This window comes from Microplitis demolitor, chromosome 3, assembly GCF_026212275.2.
Source record: "Microplitis demolitor isolate Queensland-Clemson2020A chromosome 3, iyMicDemo2.1a, whole genome shotgun sequence".
Taxonomy (NCBI): Eukaryota; Metazoa; Arthropoda; class Insecta; order Hymenoptera; family Braconidae; genus Microplitis; species Microplitis demolitor.
Window position 1 is genome coordinate 23890073 of NC_068547.1, and position 13954 is coordinate 23904026.

Genomic DNA, 13954 nt, shown 5'->3' on the forward strand with positions numbered 1-13954 from the left:
GGAAAATTAAATTGTTAGGTTGGACTTACAAAAATTAAGTTATTAATTAATAATATTTTGCAAATAAATAATTTCATATATACGAGTGTAAATTTTTATTTATTTTTTTTTTCTGTATATAAAAAATTATTCACAAGTGTCTGTTTTTATATCAGAGTAAGATTTAGTAGCAGAAAGTCTCTCTAGAAGAATGATCAGCTCGCAGTGGTTGGTCATGGGAAACATATCAACGGGAATAGCTTTGACAGGTACCAGAGGCTCACCGAGGTACTGCTTGGAAATGGGACGAGCTAGATCAACAAGATTCTTCATAGCAGCTTTTGGATCGCAGGATACATACAAAACTTTTTTGACTTTATTAGTTTTACGGAGAGCCAGCAGAGCTTCATGATGAAGTCCAGCTCTGGGAGGGTCGACGACGGCGATTATATTTTCCTTAGAGGTTCTATGAATTACAGGTTTTATCACGGACTCGGCTTTGCCAACAAAAAACTCGCAGTTGTTGATATTATTTTGCTTAGCGTTTTCTTTAGCATCGTTTATCGCGTCGTTTACTATTTCAATACCCAGAACTTCGGAACAGTGCTGAGCGAAACAGAGTCCTATTGTTCCAGTTCCGCAACAAATGTCTAACAGAGATGTGTTTTCTTTATCACACTGTGCTAAGTCAATAGCGGCCTGATACAGTATCTCAGCACCTTGAGAATTTATTTGAAAGAAGGCTTGAGGCGATATGCGGAATTTTAAACCCATAAGAGATTCTTCTATATGCAATGACCCACTTAAATGTTTAATAGGTCCTTGTCTCTCCTGTTTATGATTCTCTCCTTCGGCACTACTATGAAAAAAAATAAATATTTCATTACTCATTCAATTCAATTCGTGCTGGGTCCAATAATTTAACTTACGATATTCCCATTGTCTGAATATATAACGAAGTAACTTTAGCATCTTTGCCTTCGCCCTCTTCGAAGAACTTGGTGATCTTATCAACCAGCTCGTCAAAGGAACTGTCAGCCGGCAAATTCTTTGGGTAGACTCCGATAATCAGCATCAAATGACCAAGACGAGTGGCGCGGGCGGTAACTTGATTCCAAAACCCCTTATGATTAACTGGATCATAAACATCCAGCTTTGAATCTCGGACAAATTTTTGAAATATCTTCACAGCGACTTTCATCCTCTCTGGTATATGACACAGGTGATCAATGGGTCCAACAGCTGTTGATCCTGCAGCGTAGCTGGACAATCGGAATCCTATTAAAATTTCGTTCTCATTTTTTCCTAAACCAAAAAAAAAAAAACATTTATAATTAATTATCGTTCATCAATCACTAAAATTAATTAAAATTTATATTACCTATGGTAAATTCACATTTGTTTCTATACCCTTCGGTAACTTTGGCGCTTAAAATTGGTTTCAATTCACAAATTAATCCATTATTGACAGCTCGTTGTTTTCCAATCCATCCAATCAATTCACTATTTGCTTTGGCGATTTGTTGACCAATTTTAACAATGATCGATCTCATCTGATCTTGTTTCATACTCAACTAAAAAAAAAAAAAATAATTATTCTTCGAACAAAATTCGAGACTTTTGAATTTCCATTAAAAAAATCACCTGCGTTTCGTAGGGAACATTCCAGAGCGGAATAGTACTTGACTTAATCAGATCTAGCACAGAAAGACTTTCTTCTTTCTGCTCCTGATCATTGTCCTCATCGCCTTTAAATCTTTTGCTATTTCTATCATCATCTTGAAGCTTCCTCTTGATGTAAGGATCTGGGGCAGCTTTGGCTTTCTGTTTCACAAAAAAAATTAATTAATTTAAAATTAACTGTAATAAAATATTAATTATTCACTTACTTTGGCAGTAAGTTTGCAGTTTTTCCATGTCATTCCATTGATGGTATTCAGACCATGCTCCCGCGCCTCTTCATTGCGGAAGTTGACAAAAATCCAATTGTTCTTGCTGTTCAGAGGTTTTATTTTACATGTTTGCAAGTTTAATTTTTCATTCAATAATTTTTTAAATTGTTTTATTCCATAATACTTTGGCAATCCACCAACGAGTATTTTGAATTTTTCGGATGTAAAATCTTCTCTATCAAGATATGCATACGGATTATTCAAATCCTCTCCATTTTCGACGTTTTCCAGCTTCTTTTCACACTCCTTTTCGACATCAGTCATTTTGAAAATCTAATTATCAATAATTGTTAATATATTTATTTATAAATATATTCTTTACCATGTGTTTTTATATTTTTGCACTTGAGGTTATATTTTTATAGATATAGACCATAATATAGATTTTTAGTGGGGGTAAAAAATAGTGTGACAAATATATCAGAAATATAAATATAAATACAAAAATTATTAATTTTTTAATTAGCAAGCTGTCAAATTTATGAAACCTGAAATTATTGATAAATATTTTATAATTATTAATATTTCAAAATTATAAATTCAAATTTTTTTTAACTCCCGCCATTGCAAGTTTACGAAAACATTCGAATTTACCCGAATTTAAAATTGAGACTGCTGTTTTTTTTTTTTTTTTACGCAAATGAATTACACAAAATAAGTATTCCTAAATATAAAAACAATAATAATAGTGTAGTTAATTATTTAGCTAAATAATGTGATAGTACAGTGCAAGATTTACTTTAAAAATATTTAAATAGTCAAAATAAATAATTTTCATATTTATATTGTATAAATATCTGCAATATAAATATTTACATATTTCTAACCTTTGAAATTAACTAAGTTGTAAAAATGACAGCCTCTGATTTTTTTGGATGCGCTCTACTGGCATTTGGACCCCCGCTGGCAATGTTCACAATAACAGTATCTTCAGAGCCAATAAGAATAATAATCCTGATAGCTAGTGCATTTTTCTGGCTGATATCACTGCTGTTTTCATCAATCCTCTGGTATGCAGTAGTTCCACTCCAAAACAACCTGGCCTTCGGTCTAGTATTTTCAGTTTTGTTTCAAGAAGCGTTCAGGTATTTAAATTTATCAATAAATCTCTTAAACTCTCGCCACCCATTCATCCAACACAATTTATTTCATACGTTACAGGTATTTGTTGTACTGGGTGCTACGTAAAGCTGAAAAAGGATTGGAGAAAGTGACAACAGCTCATCTGGCAAACAGCAGGCATATCTTTGCATACGTATGTGGCCTAGGGTTTGGATTCATGAGCGGAGCATTCGCGTTGGTGAATGTTCTAGCAGACGCAGTGGGTCCCGGGACCATGGGACTCAAGCAAGGATCTGAATATTTTTTTATCATGTCCGCTGCCACGACTCTTTGCTTCATTTTACTGCACACATTCTGGGGTGTGATATTTTTCTCAGCTGCTGATGACAAGAAGTGGGGACACATTGCCTGGGTAGTCCTGTCTCACTTATTTGCCTCCTGTATGACACTGATTAATAGATATGAAGCTTATACGTACAGTTTGCTGTCTGTGTATACAGTACTTATTATTACTATGGGATTAGCATTCAAAGTTGCTGGTGGTAAGATACAAAATATACCCAAGTGTTTCACTCTTATAAAAAGAGACTAATTTATTACGTGTGGTATTTATTAAAAACAAAAAAACAAACTGTATTTTAAAAGCAGGATTTATAAAATAAATTTTAAATATTATTTTTAAATTGTATTATTTAATCAATTAAAATTAATTAACAAATAAAATACAATTACAAGAATAATTAATTTATTGTCAACGTAGACATTTTAAATTAAAAATTTTAAGTTTTATTGTTTAGTTTTAAAAAATTTATTTCACACAATAATTATCCTGAGAAATTTATTATTTTTTTTTTCTATGAGCTTGTGAGTGACGCCATGAGTAATTCCATTTTATTTAAAAAATTTTTTCCTTCCATTTTGTCCCATCTGACTTCTTTGAATGAACCACCGAGATTTTCCCACTTGCGCTCTCGTACCAATTGCCCGGGGAAGAAATCTTTTCGTGGAGAGTGTGCTATTGATACTTGAACGCCGCTTTGTGGTTCACATCTTACCGCGATCATGCGATCGCCAATTGGTGATGCGAGTATACAACTACTGGCGTTACCTAGTGGTTCAACAGCACCAAGACCCAAGTGAGAACTGTTTGCTAAGAATTGCCAACCCATGCATTTCGCTAAATTTTGTACTGCAGTAATTTGATGCTGATGAATCTATAAGAAAAAAAAGTATATCATGTTTTGTGATTTTATCTTGAAAAATGTATATTATTTAAATATTAACCTGGCAAAATATAAGATCTCTAAGTTCTTGAGGTTCATAACTCATATGCATAACTCTGCCGTCCCTACAAACACACTTGAGTGATTTTTCTCCAACATGAACCACCAAAGATGTCCGACAAACGGTATCGTATCCGTTGGTCCAGATATTTATTTTAACACAAGACTGAGTAGGAGAATTCAAGGCGTTCCAATGCGAAACAATGAGTGGATCTTTAACTTCTTTAGCAATCGTGTCTAACACGTATTCAGTGCGCACTCTCATGAAGAAATGTTGAGCTTGTTGGATTATCTGTTCGAGAATTGTTTGACTCTTGGTCATTTCCAGTAATTCGTGACGATCAGCAGCAGTTGGTCCAGCAATGCATCGACGTTTGCTTGGTCCCAATGGACCGGAAGACGGATGTGGAAAAGGGTGATGAGTATTTTTATGATGTACTTCTCGTAATAACTGATGAAGTGAATGCTCAAGTACGTGATCGTGCTCTGCATTGTGGGTAACCGGTGGAGGCGATGATGAGGATGCTGATTTTTTATCATTACCGGTACCATGACACAATCCAATTATCAGTTGAATGCCAGGCAATACTGTCGCCATTATTTGATTACCAACAACCATATGAGGAATCGGAGCTCTTAAGTGAACCGCTTCTCTGGCCAGCTGACTAAATAATTCCTTACAAAATAATACATTTTGAGCAGCCTCAAGTTTTTGCTGCCAGTGCATGTCAGCATTTGAATTAGCCACAGTCGCAGTTAGTAGATTTATATTTGAATTGCACAAATCTTCTTGGTCTTTTTGACACAAGACTTTAATATACGCTACGCCTTGTAATTCAGTAGGAATAGTGACCCGTAAGGAAGAACTTTTTGACGAGGATGACTGGGTTGATGAAGCAGGAGGGGCTGTTGGTGATGATGCTGGAGGTACAACTCCTCCTGCGGCAGTACTTGCCGCAGGTGATACGGCATTTGAATTAGGAGATACCGGAGGACTGGACACGGTTACTTTTTCATCATCTTCTGCTTTAGTCACCTCAAACATTCCGGTCTGTGAATACTTTGATCCAGCTATTGTTGCAATAATAATTTTTATCTATCATTAATTATATAAATAAATAATTTAAAGAAAAAAATAATAATTACCAGTCCGATAACTGAGATCACCAATTATAGAATTGGATACTTTTTTTAATCGCCAATTCTGTCTGAGCCTCAACAATTCAATATGAAAGTCTGGTGTTGATCTATTTTTAGAAAGTTCATTTTGACTATTTCTTAATCTTTCAACTCCAGTTAGAAGTACATTTGCAGCACCAGCCAAGGCTTTTTTTCTCGCATAAACCTGCACCATGGGCTTTACTTCCGGAGGCTCTTGCGGAACTGGATCCAATACCATGTAACGTTTCTCTTTGGCTATTGCTAGTACGTCCGCCAAAACACAAACCTCTGTCAAGGCATTTCTATTTATACATTCACACTATTAGTAAACATTAAATATATTTTTTAAACATGATTAACAAATATAGATAAATATATTTACCTTAACTTGGTCCTAACACTGTCCCACGGCCACAAGGAATTTTGTTGTGGAAAAGAATCTTTTGAATCTTGTTTACTGACATCCGACTTTTCTCCATTCTCAACTTGCTCACCACAAAGGTCATCAGCACCCGACGTACTCGTCTTACTGAAATCTATTTTCTGAGCGATTTTCGCCAAATTTTCTGACAAAGTCAGCGGTCTAAAGTCAAAAAAATTTAAATGTCAATGAAAATAAAATGATAATAAATTATTATAAACTTACGCTTGATATATTTCCTGCCCGTCATAAGTTATCTCTTGAATTTGATTTTCAATCGGTGCTTCCACCGAAATATTTACAGAAAAAGCCATCGCAGTTTTTTAAAAACTGACCAGCAATTGCTTAAAAAATCTATCTTGAAATTTAAACGGTGTAAAATAAAAAAAAAATAAAAAACACCGTTATAAATAAATATTTATCTACATATCTTCTTCAACTACCATGGCTAAAACTTTTTTTTTCTTGACTGTTTAATTTTCCAGTCACTTCTAGTCAACTCCAGCCTGGAGTATGTGTCAAATATTTTTTTCAGGCATTTAAAAGTCGTCTTCTTAAAATAGACGAGACGAGGTTATAGGCAGTACTGTTGCTACTGATCCTACTGATACACTTTCTCGAATTATCCATACTATCAAACTCGATTGTCGCGTATCGATTTAAAAACACCCGCGTATTTTACAAATTAAAATTTTATTAATTCAAATAATTATCTGTAATTTTAAAAACCTGTCAGATGTCTGTTACTTTCATTATCATAATTTATTTGATTAATTTATAATTAATTTTTAGTTAATTAAAAAAATCGTAATTAACAATTTTGACGTTTCAGGTTTTGATTTTTAAAATCTCTACGCATATTTAATTATCAACTACTATAAACAATTACATTAATTTTTTATAACACCAACAAAAAAAAAATTTATAAAAATCAAATCCACTCTGATGTTTTTGGAATGAATAAAAAATTTAAAAACTATCGGAGCGCCCTCGCCTGTCACAATGAGACGAATTTTTTGTACCTCTGACAGGTGCGTGTGACAGTTCCCTCATCCAATCACCAGCTAGTTCACTTGTCGGCTGTCATGTGCAATTTGACATAACACTCATATCAAAACTTCAACAACAAAAACAATCAACTTCATCAAACCATGTTCCATTAATCAACTCCTTATTAATAATTAAATTTATGCGCTTACAATTATTTACCAATAAATATAGAATATGAATTATCAGTTAATGATTTATGTTTAAGTGAAGATTGCCAAGATAATTTATGATAATGTGGAGGTCTAAGGTGATTACGGCTTCAAATCGGATATTTCCTGGGTTAATATATCACGACTGGGAAAAACAGTACTGGGATGCCGGTATTTACTTATTATTTAAAATAAATGTATTATTATTTTTTGAATTACGAGATTTTGGTTGCAGGACACCTGGTTAAATCAAATTTACCTCTTCAAATGGCATTATATTTTGATATATGGTTCTTTCCAATTTGGTTTTTTACTATACTTCTAGGACTTGACGCCAAGGTACTCATTTACCTCATACTACTTACCGTAATACAACTTGGTTTATTAATTAATCAATTTATTTTAATTTTTTTCTATTCCTCAGTATTATAATTTAAGTGGAGTATATAAGTTTATAAATATAAGCGTTTATTTACTGATTACATGCATTGAATGTCTTAAATTATACCTCGGATATCTTGGCAATTTATCTGAAAAGGTATTTACATCATGAGTTTATTGACTTGTAATTAAATTTATAGATAATAATTAATAACGTGTGGGAAAATATTATTATAGATTCCAGAATTAGCAAGTTTCTGGCTCATATCTGCGTTACTACAATTCCCACTGATGGTATTTATGCTACTAGACGGCAATATATTAATATTTTTTATTGAAAAAGCATCTACGGGAATGATGGTTTTATTGGTTGTATTTGAAATTATTACCGGTACTATTGCGCTTAATAATATAGCCGCACATCACTTGAAGAGATTTTACATGGCACAGCTTTGTGGACGTGTTAATAAATTTAATTAACTGGCAACTCAACTGACGGCCGCGTAAAAAAAATTCATTCAAATTTTTTTATCGTAAGTTTATTTCATTTAATTATAATTTATTATTTTAAGAGTCAGTACCTAAATGATTTTCATTAAAGAAAGATCTCAGTGTAACCAAATTTTCTTTCAGCCCTTTGCTCAAATTTTCCAGAGCTTTCAAGGTGATTGCTTCCTGATTGGGCAAATTGTTTGCGAGAGACAGCATCAGTTGGCTCTTTGTCGGTGTCATTCTCGTCAATAACTATAATTTTATATAATTTAGCAATGGGAAAAATAATTAGATGATTAGATGAGCAATTGGTTAAGTACTCCAAACAACTGCTGGGCCATCCAGCCGTGATAAGGTTCCAAGGATTCCTTGTAAGAATCTTTAATACTAGCTACAAGATCCTCAGCCTCGTTGCCTGTTTTTGCTGGTACTGCTTTTGAATTTTCTACTATTTTATCGATAAACAGCTGAATCATTCTCAGTCCTCTGATAAAGGACATGAAAAAAATATTTAAATATTAAATATTAATTTGCAGCTCTTGTAAAAGTATAAGTTGTAAATATTACCTAGTCAACCAAACGAAAGCATCAATAACAATTGTATTTTTACCCGACGTTTGCTCCGATAATAATAAATCCTGTAGTGTAAAGTATTCTTGCTTATTTGCTAAATACTTTATAATTATTTTCTAAAAATAATTTTATTATTATTTTTATATTTTTATAAATTTATAACTTAAAATAAAATTACCTCAATATTTATTTGCATATCGTATTTTATCGGAGCAAAAACTTTACCAAATTTATCTGAAATTGTGATAATTTATATAAATTATTAACTATTATATTTTAATTATTTATCTGTCAATTACCTAGAACTTTGATGATGGCTTGAGATGCAGCCAAAAAATTTTTCGTATTAATTTTACCATTAATTACTTTAGGAAATTTAATTGCCAGACCATAATTAAGTTCTAAACTGTGACGAATATTTTCGTCATTATTATCAGCATCAAAATCATTACTATTTTCAGCCATTTTTTATTTTTCAGTACTTAGAATTTATGACAAACTTCAAAAAACTATAAGTAATTTTAATATTTATAATTATTGATGTACGTCAGATAAATATAAAAAATAATTAAATGATGTGACAGCAAGATTGAATTATCATTTGTTACTGTCAATTTCGCAACGCACTTCAATGCAATGGGTATTAAAAATAAAAGATATATAATAAATAATATTGTTTTTTTAAATTATATTTTTATTATCTAATTCACAAATAAATAATGCAATTTTTTTTTAATAAAATAGAATACTGTACATTGTCTTATATATTTACAGACTAGTATAGCTGCATTATAAAGTTAATAAATATTTAACGCACTGCGTTATTGCACATTGTTTATTAATAAGTATAGATAAATAGCCAAGTATTATATTTAATTATAATATTATAATTTATTTTTGATATTGCACTGTAACAAAATTTATCAGCTCGTTTTAAAAATCCTTATTCTTACACAAAATATTAATCTATTCTCTTAGGGTAAGCCGGCCAATAAATTAATGGCTCAGTTATTTATCATGATTTTTCAAAGAAACAATATAATGAATTATTGAAAAATTTCGTAGTGCCGAGTTACCCTGCTCATGTTTTATCAATATTTAGAAAAATCAATCTATCAATTATATTACTTTCTGCAAAATTGAATTCTTTTAAATATAATTTTAGACAAAACCTTTGGTATACCAACCAGCCAATCACCAGTTAGACTTATAATAAGTATGTAAAGACCTTCTAAACCCTTGAGCTGTAGTATTTATTAAACCTTGAAGACTAGATACTGGGTAATATTTTTAAATGTAATTACTATCTTAAGAATCTGATAAACGTATTATTTAGTAAATATAAATCACCAGTTTATGTATTAAGTATTAAGTTTAGTCAATTCATTAGCTCATTCACAAAATATCCCTTGAGATTTATACTTTTACTGCCTGGTTAACTTTTTTTTGCTAAAAATTTTAAGGCAATAGTAGGCACGCATGGAGTTAATAATGTGCAAGACTTGCGCGCATATTGTCTCACATTTCCTACGTTAGGTTTAATTGTATAGTATATAAATAAATAATTTAACAATATCATTATGTCCGTATGTGTATAAGAATTATTAAATTTTTTAGCATGGGTACCAAGATTTAAATAATTGCACTATATTAGTTTAATAAAGAACTAGCAAAATAGCTGTTATATAAATTTAAAATATTTTTAAAAATATTAAAATTCAGGAGTATGTAAGGAAGAGGTAATGTTGAGTACATTACCCACTGAATCTTCGGCAAAAATAACCAGTGGAGCGTCGTAACAGGTGTGAGCTAGTGGCGAAGATAGTGGAGGGACAAGTGCTTCCAAGGGTGGACGTACTCCTGGAAACTGACGGTAGTTTATTACCATACCGGTGGATGCGTCGCGTAATTCTATAACGCGAATCCCATATGACGATCTTATAACGTTTCTAAAAATAAAATATTACATACATGTTATTTCATTTCTATTTCTATCTCTACGTCTCTGTATGATAACAATTATTTTTTTATTTTTACCTCTTGGCATTGTACTCAATTTGACAATTATTGCGATAATAGTGAGAATTATGATCATTATTTAAATCGTGCTCGTTGTCGGTAGCAAACCATCGGTGATAAGCGAGTATTGTTGCGCAGGAAGGCCCCCAAAATATTTTATCAGGTTGTAAAAATGACGTCTCAAATACATATGTGTTGTAATTACTATGAAATGGAGTATCAATATCCGGACTTGCTGGTTGGGAGACTGAATTTTCATTTTCAGTTTCGAGGGTTTTTGTTTTAGAATTTTGATGGTATGATTCTGATAGCACACATTGTCTTTGATCTTTTGAGTTTGCTAGGCTTGTAATGGACTGACTGTTGTTGATGTTGTTATTATTTATTGTAACAGTGACACTGAGTGGTTTGCTCAGGGTTATAGTACTGCGTTGGGGATCCTTATTACGAGAATTACGATTGTTATCAGTACCAATAGCCGGGTGGTTGTTGGCAGCGCCTCGGGCAATGAAAACATGATCAACGTAATTAAACCCACGACCCATAATACCCTCACGTGTGTGACCCAAGTCAAATGTATGAGCAAGTTCATGGAGAACGGAGCCAAGTGTTGTGGCTAGACATCCGCCGTAGGTACCACGATAATTACTGTCGTCCATCAGAACGTCAGTGTCAATTATCGTGGTGTCTAAAAATTTTGGTAACACTTGATTAAGAGTTGTAGGCCAAGTATGAAGACATGCGGATCCAAAGAGTGCAAGACCACCGCCGCCAAGTGCCGCATGCCCTTGGGTGCTTGCCAGAGTTGCCTCATGTGTTCTAGGACTTGGAGCCCCTCTGTATTTAGTACACGATAAAAATGCCAAATATTTTCTGTCTTTAGATGCCAGCGGACCTTTCATTATTTCGCGACCTACAAATTCCCACAGCTCACGTTGATTCATAGCTCTTGCAGTGTCCACATTGAGCATGCTGTGCATTACCAAACACTCGGGACCGTCAAGATCTCTCTCCAACTGAAATGTTTTTCGTCCATGCCCGGCTTCTTGTAATTTTTCAGCTGTTAATGATTGTAATAAACGTGCTCCAAGTCCTATTCTCGTTGCCGCGCTCTCTGGAGAACAGTCTTCGTTCGCCGGACCCTGAAAATATCCATCGTGACCTGCACAAATTACATAGATTGGTGTAACTCGTAGTCGTGACTTTTTCGGCTCGTGTATCAATGTCAATTGTTTTTTAATTCCATTCGCTGTTTCTAGCTCAAGTTTATTTATTCCACGTGCTAAATCTACCAGGATACGGAATTCCCCGGCGATAATAGGCCATTCTGTAATCGAGGATGACTTTAAATTGTGATTATGCTGAGTACGGATGTTTATTTTAGTACACAGAGACGGTGCTTGTCCACGTATCAGCACCAAGCTGTATGTTATCACTTCCCCATCAGATAAATTTTTAATAACAATACTCTCAGTATTTAAATTTTTATTTATTGTTGATTTTGTTGATGTCGTTGTAGTCGTCGTAGTTGTAACCGCAGCGTTTGTTTGAATCTAAAATAAACAAATAAAATATATTATTATCTTTTTTTATTACGGTTTAACCCAAAAAAATAGATTGACTTATTACTTCCGATAACATTAATAATTTAATTAAAAATATTGTTGTGTAATAGATGATTATTTTTTTTAACGACTCGATGGGTATATTTATAAAGACATAAAAAAAAAAAAAAATAAAAAAAATTTATAACAAAAGATGTTTTTTTTTATAATTAATTTAAAAAAAAGAAAGGGGATACTGACCGATGAGAAACTCCAGGATAAAAATAATAATAATTACAACAACAAATAAAAAATTTTTTACGATCGATCCATTATAATTTAATAAAAATAAAACAAAAAGATCTGTGGATAATAACCGATTAGAAGGTAAAAAAAAATGAACCTAAAAAATATTCGACCAGAGAATTCTAGAGTCAACTTTCACGAATCCAGCCAAGGTAACAGCTATTTTTCATTCCTCGAAGGCCCTTAGCTGAAGAATATATATTTTAAATAAACATTGTTACTTAATACAACTAATTAAATAATTATTTACCAAAAAATGTTAACTTAATTGATTTTTTAACGATTCTACGTAACATTACAATTACAAAAGTTTAAGTACGATGATAACTGAATATTTTTTTCTATAAATAACGAATTTTATAGGTTTTTAATTATAAAAAAAACACGATTAATCTAACAAAGTTTAATAGTTTTTTAAACGTTACATTAAACTCAAGTATTTGGAAATCCTAAAGTTTTATTAGTTCATTCACAGAAGTTATCATTAGAAATTTTTATATTGCGTTTGATATGTACTTGAAGTTACCTAACAGAAGCAATCAAAAAATAATTACAGTGACCAATAAATGTTACAATAAAAATTACATTAACCTCGTATAGACATTAAACAAAAAAATTTAATTTTAAAAAATTTTGGGTATTGACCGCTTAAGAAACTTTAGTTTTATAAAAAAAAAATAACAACGGAAACTACGACAATTTATAAAAATAATAAAGTTGTAATTGTTGTTGTTTTTTAAAAATAAAAAATGTCTATTGGACCAAGATGTTTATATATATGTATGTAAAATGGATAATATGAATAAAGGTTTTTTAATAAACTTTCTCACTGGGTTCTTGACACGAATGTTTTCTCAAATCTAAATAAAACAGAGATATATATTTGTACGATAGTGGGTTAGTGAGAAAAAGGAAATTAATTAAATCTAGATGAAAGAGAGCTAGTAAGAGAAAAACAAATGCTATTTATCACTTACCATTTTATTGGGTAAAAAAAAACGTATATCGCGGATTAAAGACAGAAGAGTAAGAATTTGTCGGCCGTGGCTTTTTTATCGTCAGTGAAAGGAACAAGGAGTATAGTAAGGATTCTGATGTCGACCAAGTTTTATCCTCGAAGGCTGCTCACTTAGATCTTCTACATTCTCCTCTACTCTATATCCAAAAAACCTATTAAATTATGCAGTTACAATGCGGCACAATCTTAAATTAAATAGAGTACTCGATAAATAATATTTTAAATACCGTCTAGGTGTGGACCTTTTACTAAATAAATCAATTACAAAACTCGGTGCACCATCCTCCTCTGTCCTCTAACGCTGGGCACTTTACTCGTCAATACTCCGGCCTCCAGTTGCCTGTAATGTTAAAGCACAAGTTTAAGTACAAATCGAATTGCGGTTCTTTTTTTTTTTTTTAGAATTATCCAACCAGATTATTATTATTACTGTAGTACTTTTTATTGTATGTATGAACTAAAGGTACTAGGCACTAGGTACCATATAATATTTAGTGTCAAGGTGAGACTTATCGACGGCGGTATAGTATATTGCAGGTTCCAGTAGTTGTGGAGACGAAGTAC

The 13954-nt window shown here is 32.2% G+C and overlaps 6 protein-coding genes across 12 annotated transcripts; 2 read left to right on the plus strand and 4 right to left on the minus strand.

The window, feature by feature from the left end:
• Positions 1 to 80: 80 nt before the first annotated feature.
• Positions 81 to 2296, minus strand: LOC103578933 (tRNA (uracil-5-)-methyltransferase homolog A). Of its 2 annotated transcripts, none has more exons than XM_053737321.1 (5): positions 1869 to 2296; positions 1624 to 1803; positions 1361 to 1553; positions 909 to 1284; positions 81 to 835 (listed from the first exon to the last, which is right to left on the minus strand). In XM_053737321.1, exons 1-5 carry the CDS (start codon positions 2193 to 2195, stop codon positions 127 to 129), a joined length of 1785 nt encoding a protein of 594 aa, XP_053593296.1. In that variant the 5' UTR covers positions 2196 to 2296; the 3' UTR covers positions 81 to 126. The 2 variants fall into 2 exon arrangements, with proteins under 2 accessions (XP_053593296.1, XP_053593295.1); XM_053737320.1 differs by having other exon boundaries at positions 81 to 838.
• Positions 2297 to 2563: 267 nt separating this feature from the next.
• LOC103578934 (gamma-secretase subunit Aph-1) lies at positions 2564 to 3676 on the plus strand. Its single transcript, XM_008560190.3, has 2 exons — positions 2564 to 3016; positions 3093 to 3676. The coding sequence occupies exons 1-2, from the start codon at positions 2784 to 2786 to the stop codon at positions 3583 to 3585; spliced, it is 726 nt and encodes a 241-aa protein (XP_008558412.1). The 5' UTR covers positions 2564 to 2783; the 3' UTR covers positions 3586 to 3676.
• On the minus strand, positions 3666 to 6805 carry LOC103578935 (mediator of RNA polymerase II transcription subunit 17). Its single transcript, XM_008560191.3, has 5 exons — positions 6084 to 6805; positions 5820 to 6020; positions 5423 to 5739; positions 4278 to 5347; positions 3666 to 4207 (listed from the first exon to the last, which is right to left on the minus strand). The coding sequence occupies exons 1-5, from the start codon at positions 6170 to 6172 to the stop codon at positions 3848 to 3850; spliced, it is 2037 nt and encodes a 678-aa protein (XP_008558413.1). The 5' UTR covers positions 6173 to 6805; the 3' UTR covers positions 3666 to 3847.
• Positions 6806 to 6911: 106 nt separating this feature from the next.
• LOC103578936 (transmembrane protein 17B) lies at positions 6912 to 8210 on the plus strand. 2 transcript variants are annotated; one of them, XM_008560193.2, is made up of 5 exons: positions 6912 to 7228; positions 7383 to 7396; positions 7482 to 7595; positions 7676 to 7971; positions 8072 to 8210. In XM_008560193.2, the coding sequence occupies exons 1-4, from the start codon at positions 7135 to 7137 to the stop codon at positions 7916 to 7918; spliced, it is 465 nt and encodes a 154-aa protein (XP_008558415.1). In that variant the 5' UTR covers positions 6912 to 7134; the 3' UTR covers positions 7919 to 7971; positions 8072 to 8210. The 2 variants fall into 2 exon arrangements, with proteins under 2 accessions (XP_008558415.1, XP_008558414.1); XM_008560192.2 differs by having other exon boundaries at positions 7293 to 7396; positions 8072 to 8198.
• Positions 8211 to 8218: 8 nt separating this feature from the next.
• LOC103578966 (putative protein PLEKHA9) lies at positions 8219 to 9130 on the minus strand. Its single transcript, XM_053737469.1, has 4 exons — positions 8803 to 9130; positions 8682 to 8737; positions 8498 to 8619; positions 8219 to 8416 (listed from the first exon to the last, which is right to left on the minus strand). Exons 1-4 carry the CDS (start codon positions 8966 to 8968, stop codon positions 8227 to 8229), a joined length of 534 nt encoding a protein of 177 aa, XP_053593444.1. The 5' UTR covers positions 8969 to 9130; the 3' UTR covers positions 8219 to 8226.
• A 119-nt stretch (positions 9131 to 9249) lies between these two features.
• On the minus strand, positions 9250 to 13954 carry LOC103578937 (uncharacterized). Of its 5 annotated transcripts, none has more exons than XM_053737281.1 (5): positions 13829 to 13954; positions 13633 to 13730; positions 13350 to 13527; positions 10541 to 12075; positions 9250 to 10452 (listed from the first exon to the last, which is right to left on the minus strand). In XM_053737281.1, the coding sequence occupies exons 3-5, from the start codon at positions 13350 to 13352 to the stop codon at positions 10215 to 10217; spliced, it is 1776 nt and encodes a 591-aa protein (XP_053593256.1). In that variant the 5' UTR covers positions 13353 to 13527; positions 13633 to 13730; positions 13829 to 13954; the 3' UTR covers positions 9250 to 10214. The 5 variants fall into 5 exon arrangements, with proteins under 5 accessions (XP_053593256.1, XP_053593257.1, XP_053593255.1 ...); XM_053737282.1 differs by having other exon boundaries at positions 13350 to 13542; XM_053737280.1 differs by having other exon boundaries at positions 13618 to 13730.

What these genes read in the sequence shown, in the direction of transcription:
- LOC103578935 (XM_008560191.3), bottom strand. Translation starts at nt 6,172, where the DNA reads ATGGCTTTTTCTGTAAATATTTCGGTGGAAGCACCGATTGAAAATCAA. An exon ending in GGGCAGGAAATATATCAAGC is followed by an intron (nt 6,021 to 6,083) that starts GTAAGTTTATAA and finishes TTTTGACTTTAG; the next exon opens with ACCGCTGACTTTGTCAGAAA. An exon ending in GAGATCTTATATTTTGCCAG is followed by an intron (nt 4,208 to 4,277) that starts GTTAATATTTAA and finishes TTTTTCTTATAG; the next exon opens with ATTCATCAGCATCAAATTAC.
- LOC103578934 (XM_008560190.3), top strand. Translation starts at nt 2,784, where the DNA reads ATGACAGCCTCTGATTTTTTTGGATGCGCTCTACTGGCATTTGGACCC. An exon ending in TTGTTTCAAGAAGCGTTCAG is followed by an intron (nt 3,017 to 3,092) that starts GTATTTAAATTT and finishes CATACGTTACAG; the next exon opens with GTATTTGTTGTACTGGGTGC.
- LOC103578936 (XM_008560192.2), top strand. Translation starts at nt 7,135, where the DNA reads ATGATAATGTGGAGGTCTAAGGTGATTACGGCTTCAAATCGGATATTT. An exon ending in AAAACAGTACTGGGATGCCG is followed by an intron (nt 7,229 to 7,292) that starts GTATTTACTTAT and finishes TTTTGGTTGCAG; the next exon opens with GACACCTGGTTAAATCAAAT. An exon ending in TTCTAGGACTTGACGCCAAG is followed by an intron (nt 7,397 to 7,481) that starts GTACTCATTTAC and finishes TCTATTCCTCAG; the next exon opens with TATTATAATTTAAGTGGAGT.
- LOC103578937 (XM_053737281.1), bottom strand. An exon ending in ATTGAGTACAATGCCAAGAG is followed by an intron (nt 10,453 to 10,540) that starts GTAAAAATAAAA and finishes TTTTATTTTTAG; the next exon opens with AAACGTTATAAGATCGTCAT.
- LOC103578933 (XM_053737320.1), bottom strand. Translation starts at nt 2,195, where the DNA reads ATGACTGATGTCGAAAAGGAGTGTGAAAAGAAGCTGGAAAACGTCGAA. An exon ending in ATGTTCCCTACGAAACGCAG is followed by an intron (nt 1,554 to 1,623) that starts GTGATTTTTTTA and finishes TTTTTTTTTTAG; the next exon opens with TTGAGTATGAAACAAGATCA. An exon ending in ATTCAGACAATGGGAATATC is followed by an intron (nt 839 to 908) that starts GTAAGTTAAATT and finishes TTTTTTTCATAG; the next exon opens with TAGTGCCGAAGGAGAGAATC.
- LOC103578966 (XM_053737469.1), bottom strand. Translation starts at nt 8,968, where the DNA reads ATGGCTGAAAATAGTAATGATTTTGATGCTGATAATAATGACGAAAAT. An exon ending in AGCCATCATCAAAGTTCTAG is followed by an intron (nt 8,738 to 8,802) that starts GTAATTGACAGA and finishes TCACAATTTCAG; the next exon opens with ATAAATTTGGTAAAGTTTTT. An exon ending in GCTTTCGTTTGGTTGACTAG is followed by an intron (nt 8,417 to 8,497) that starts GTAATATTTACA and finishes GTCCTTTATCAG; the next exon opens with AGGACTGAGAATGATTCAGC.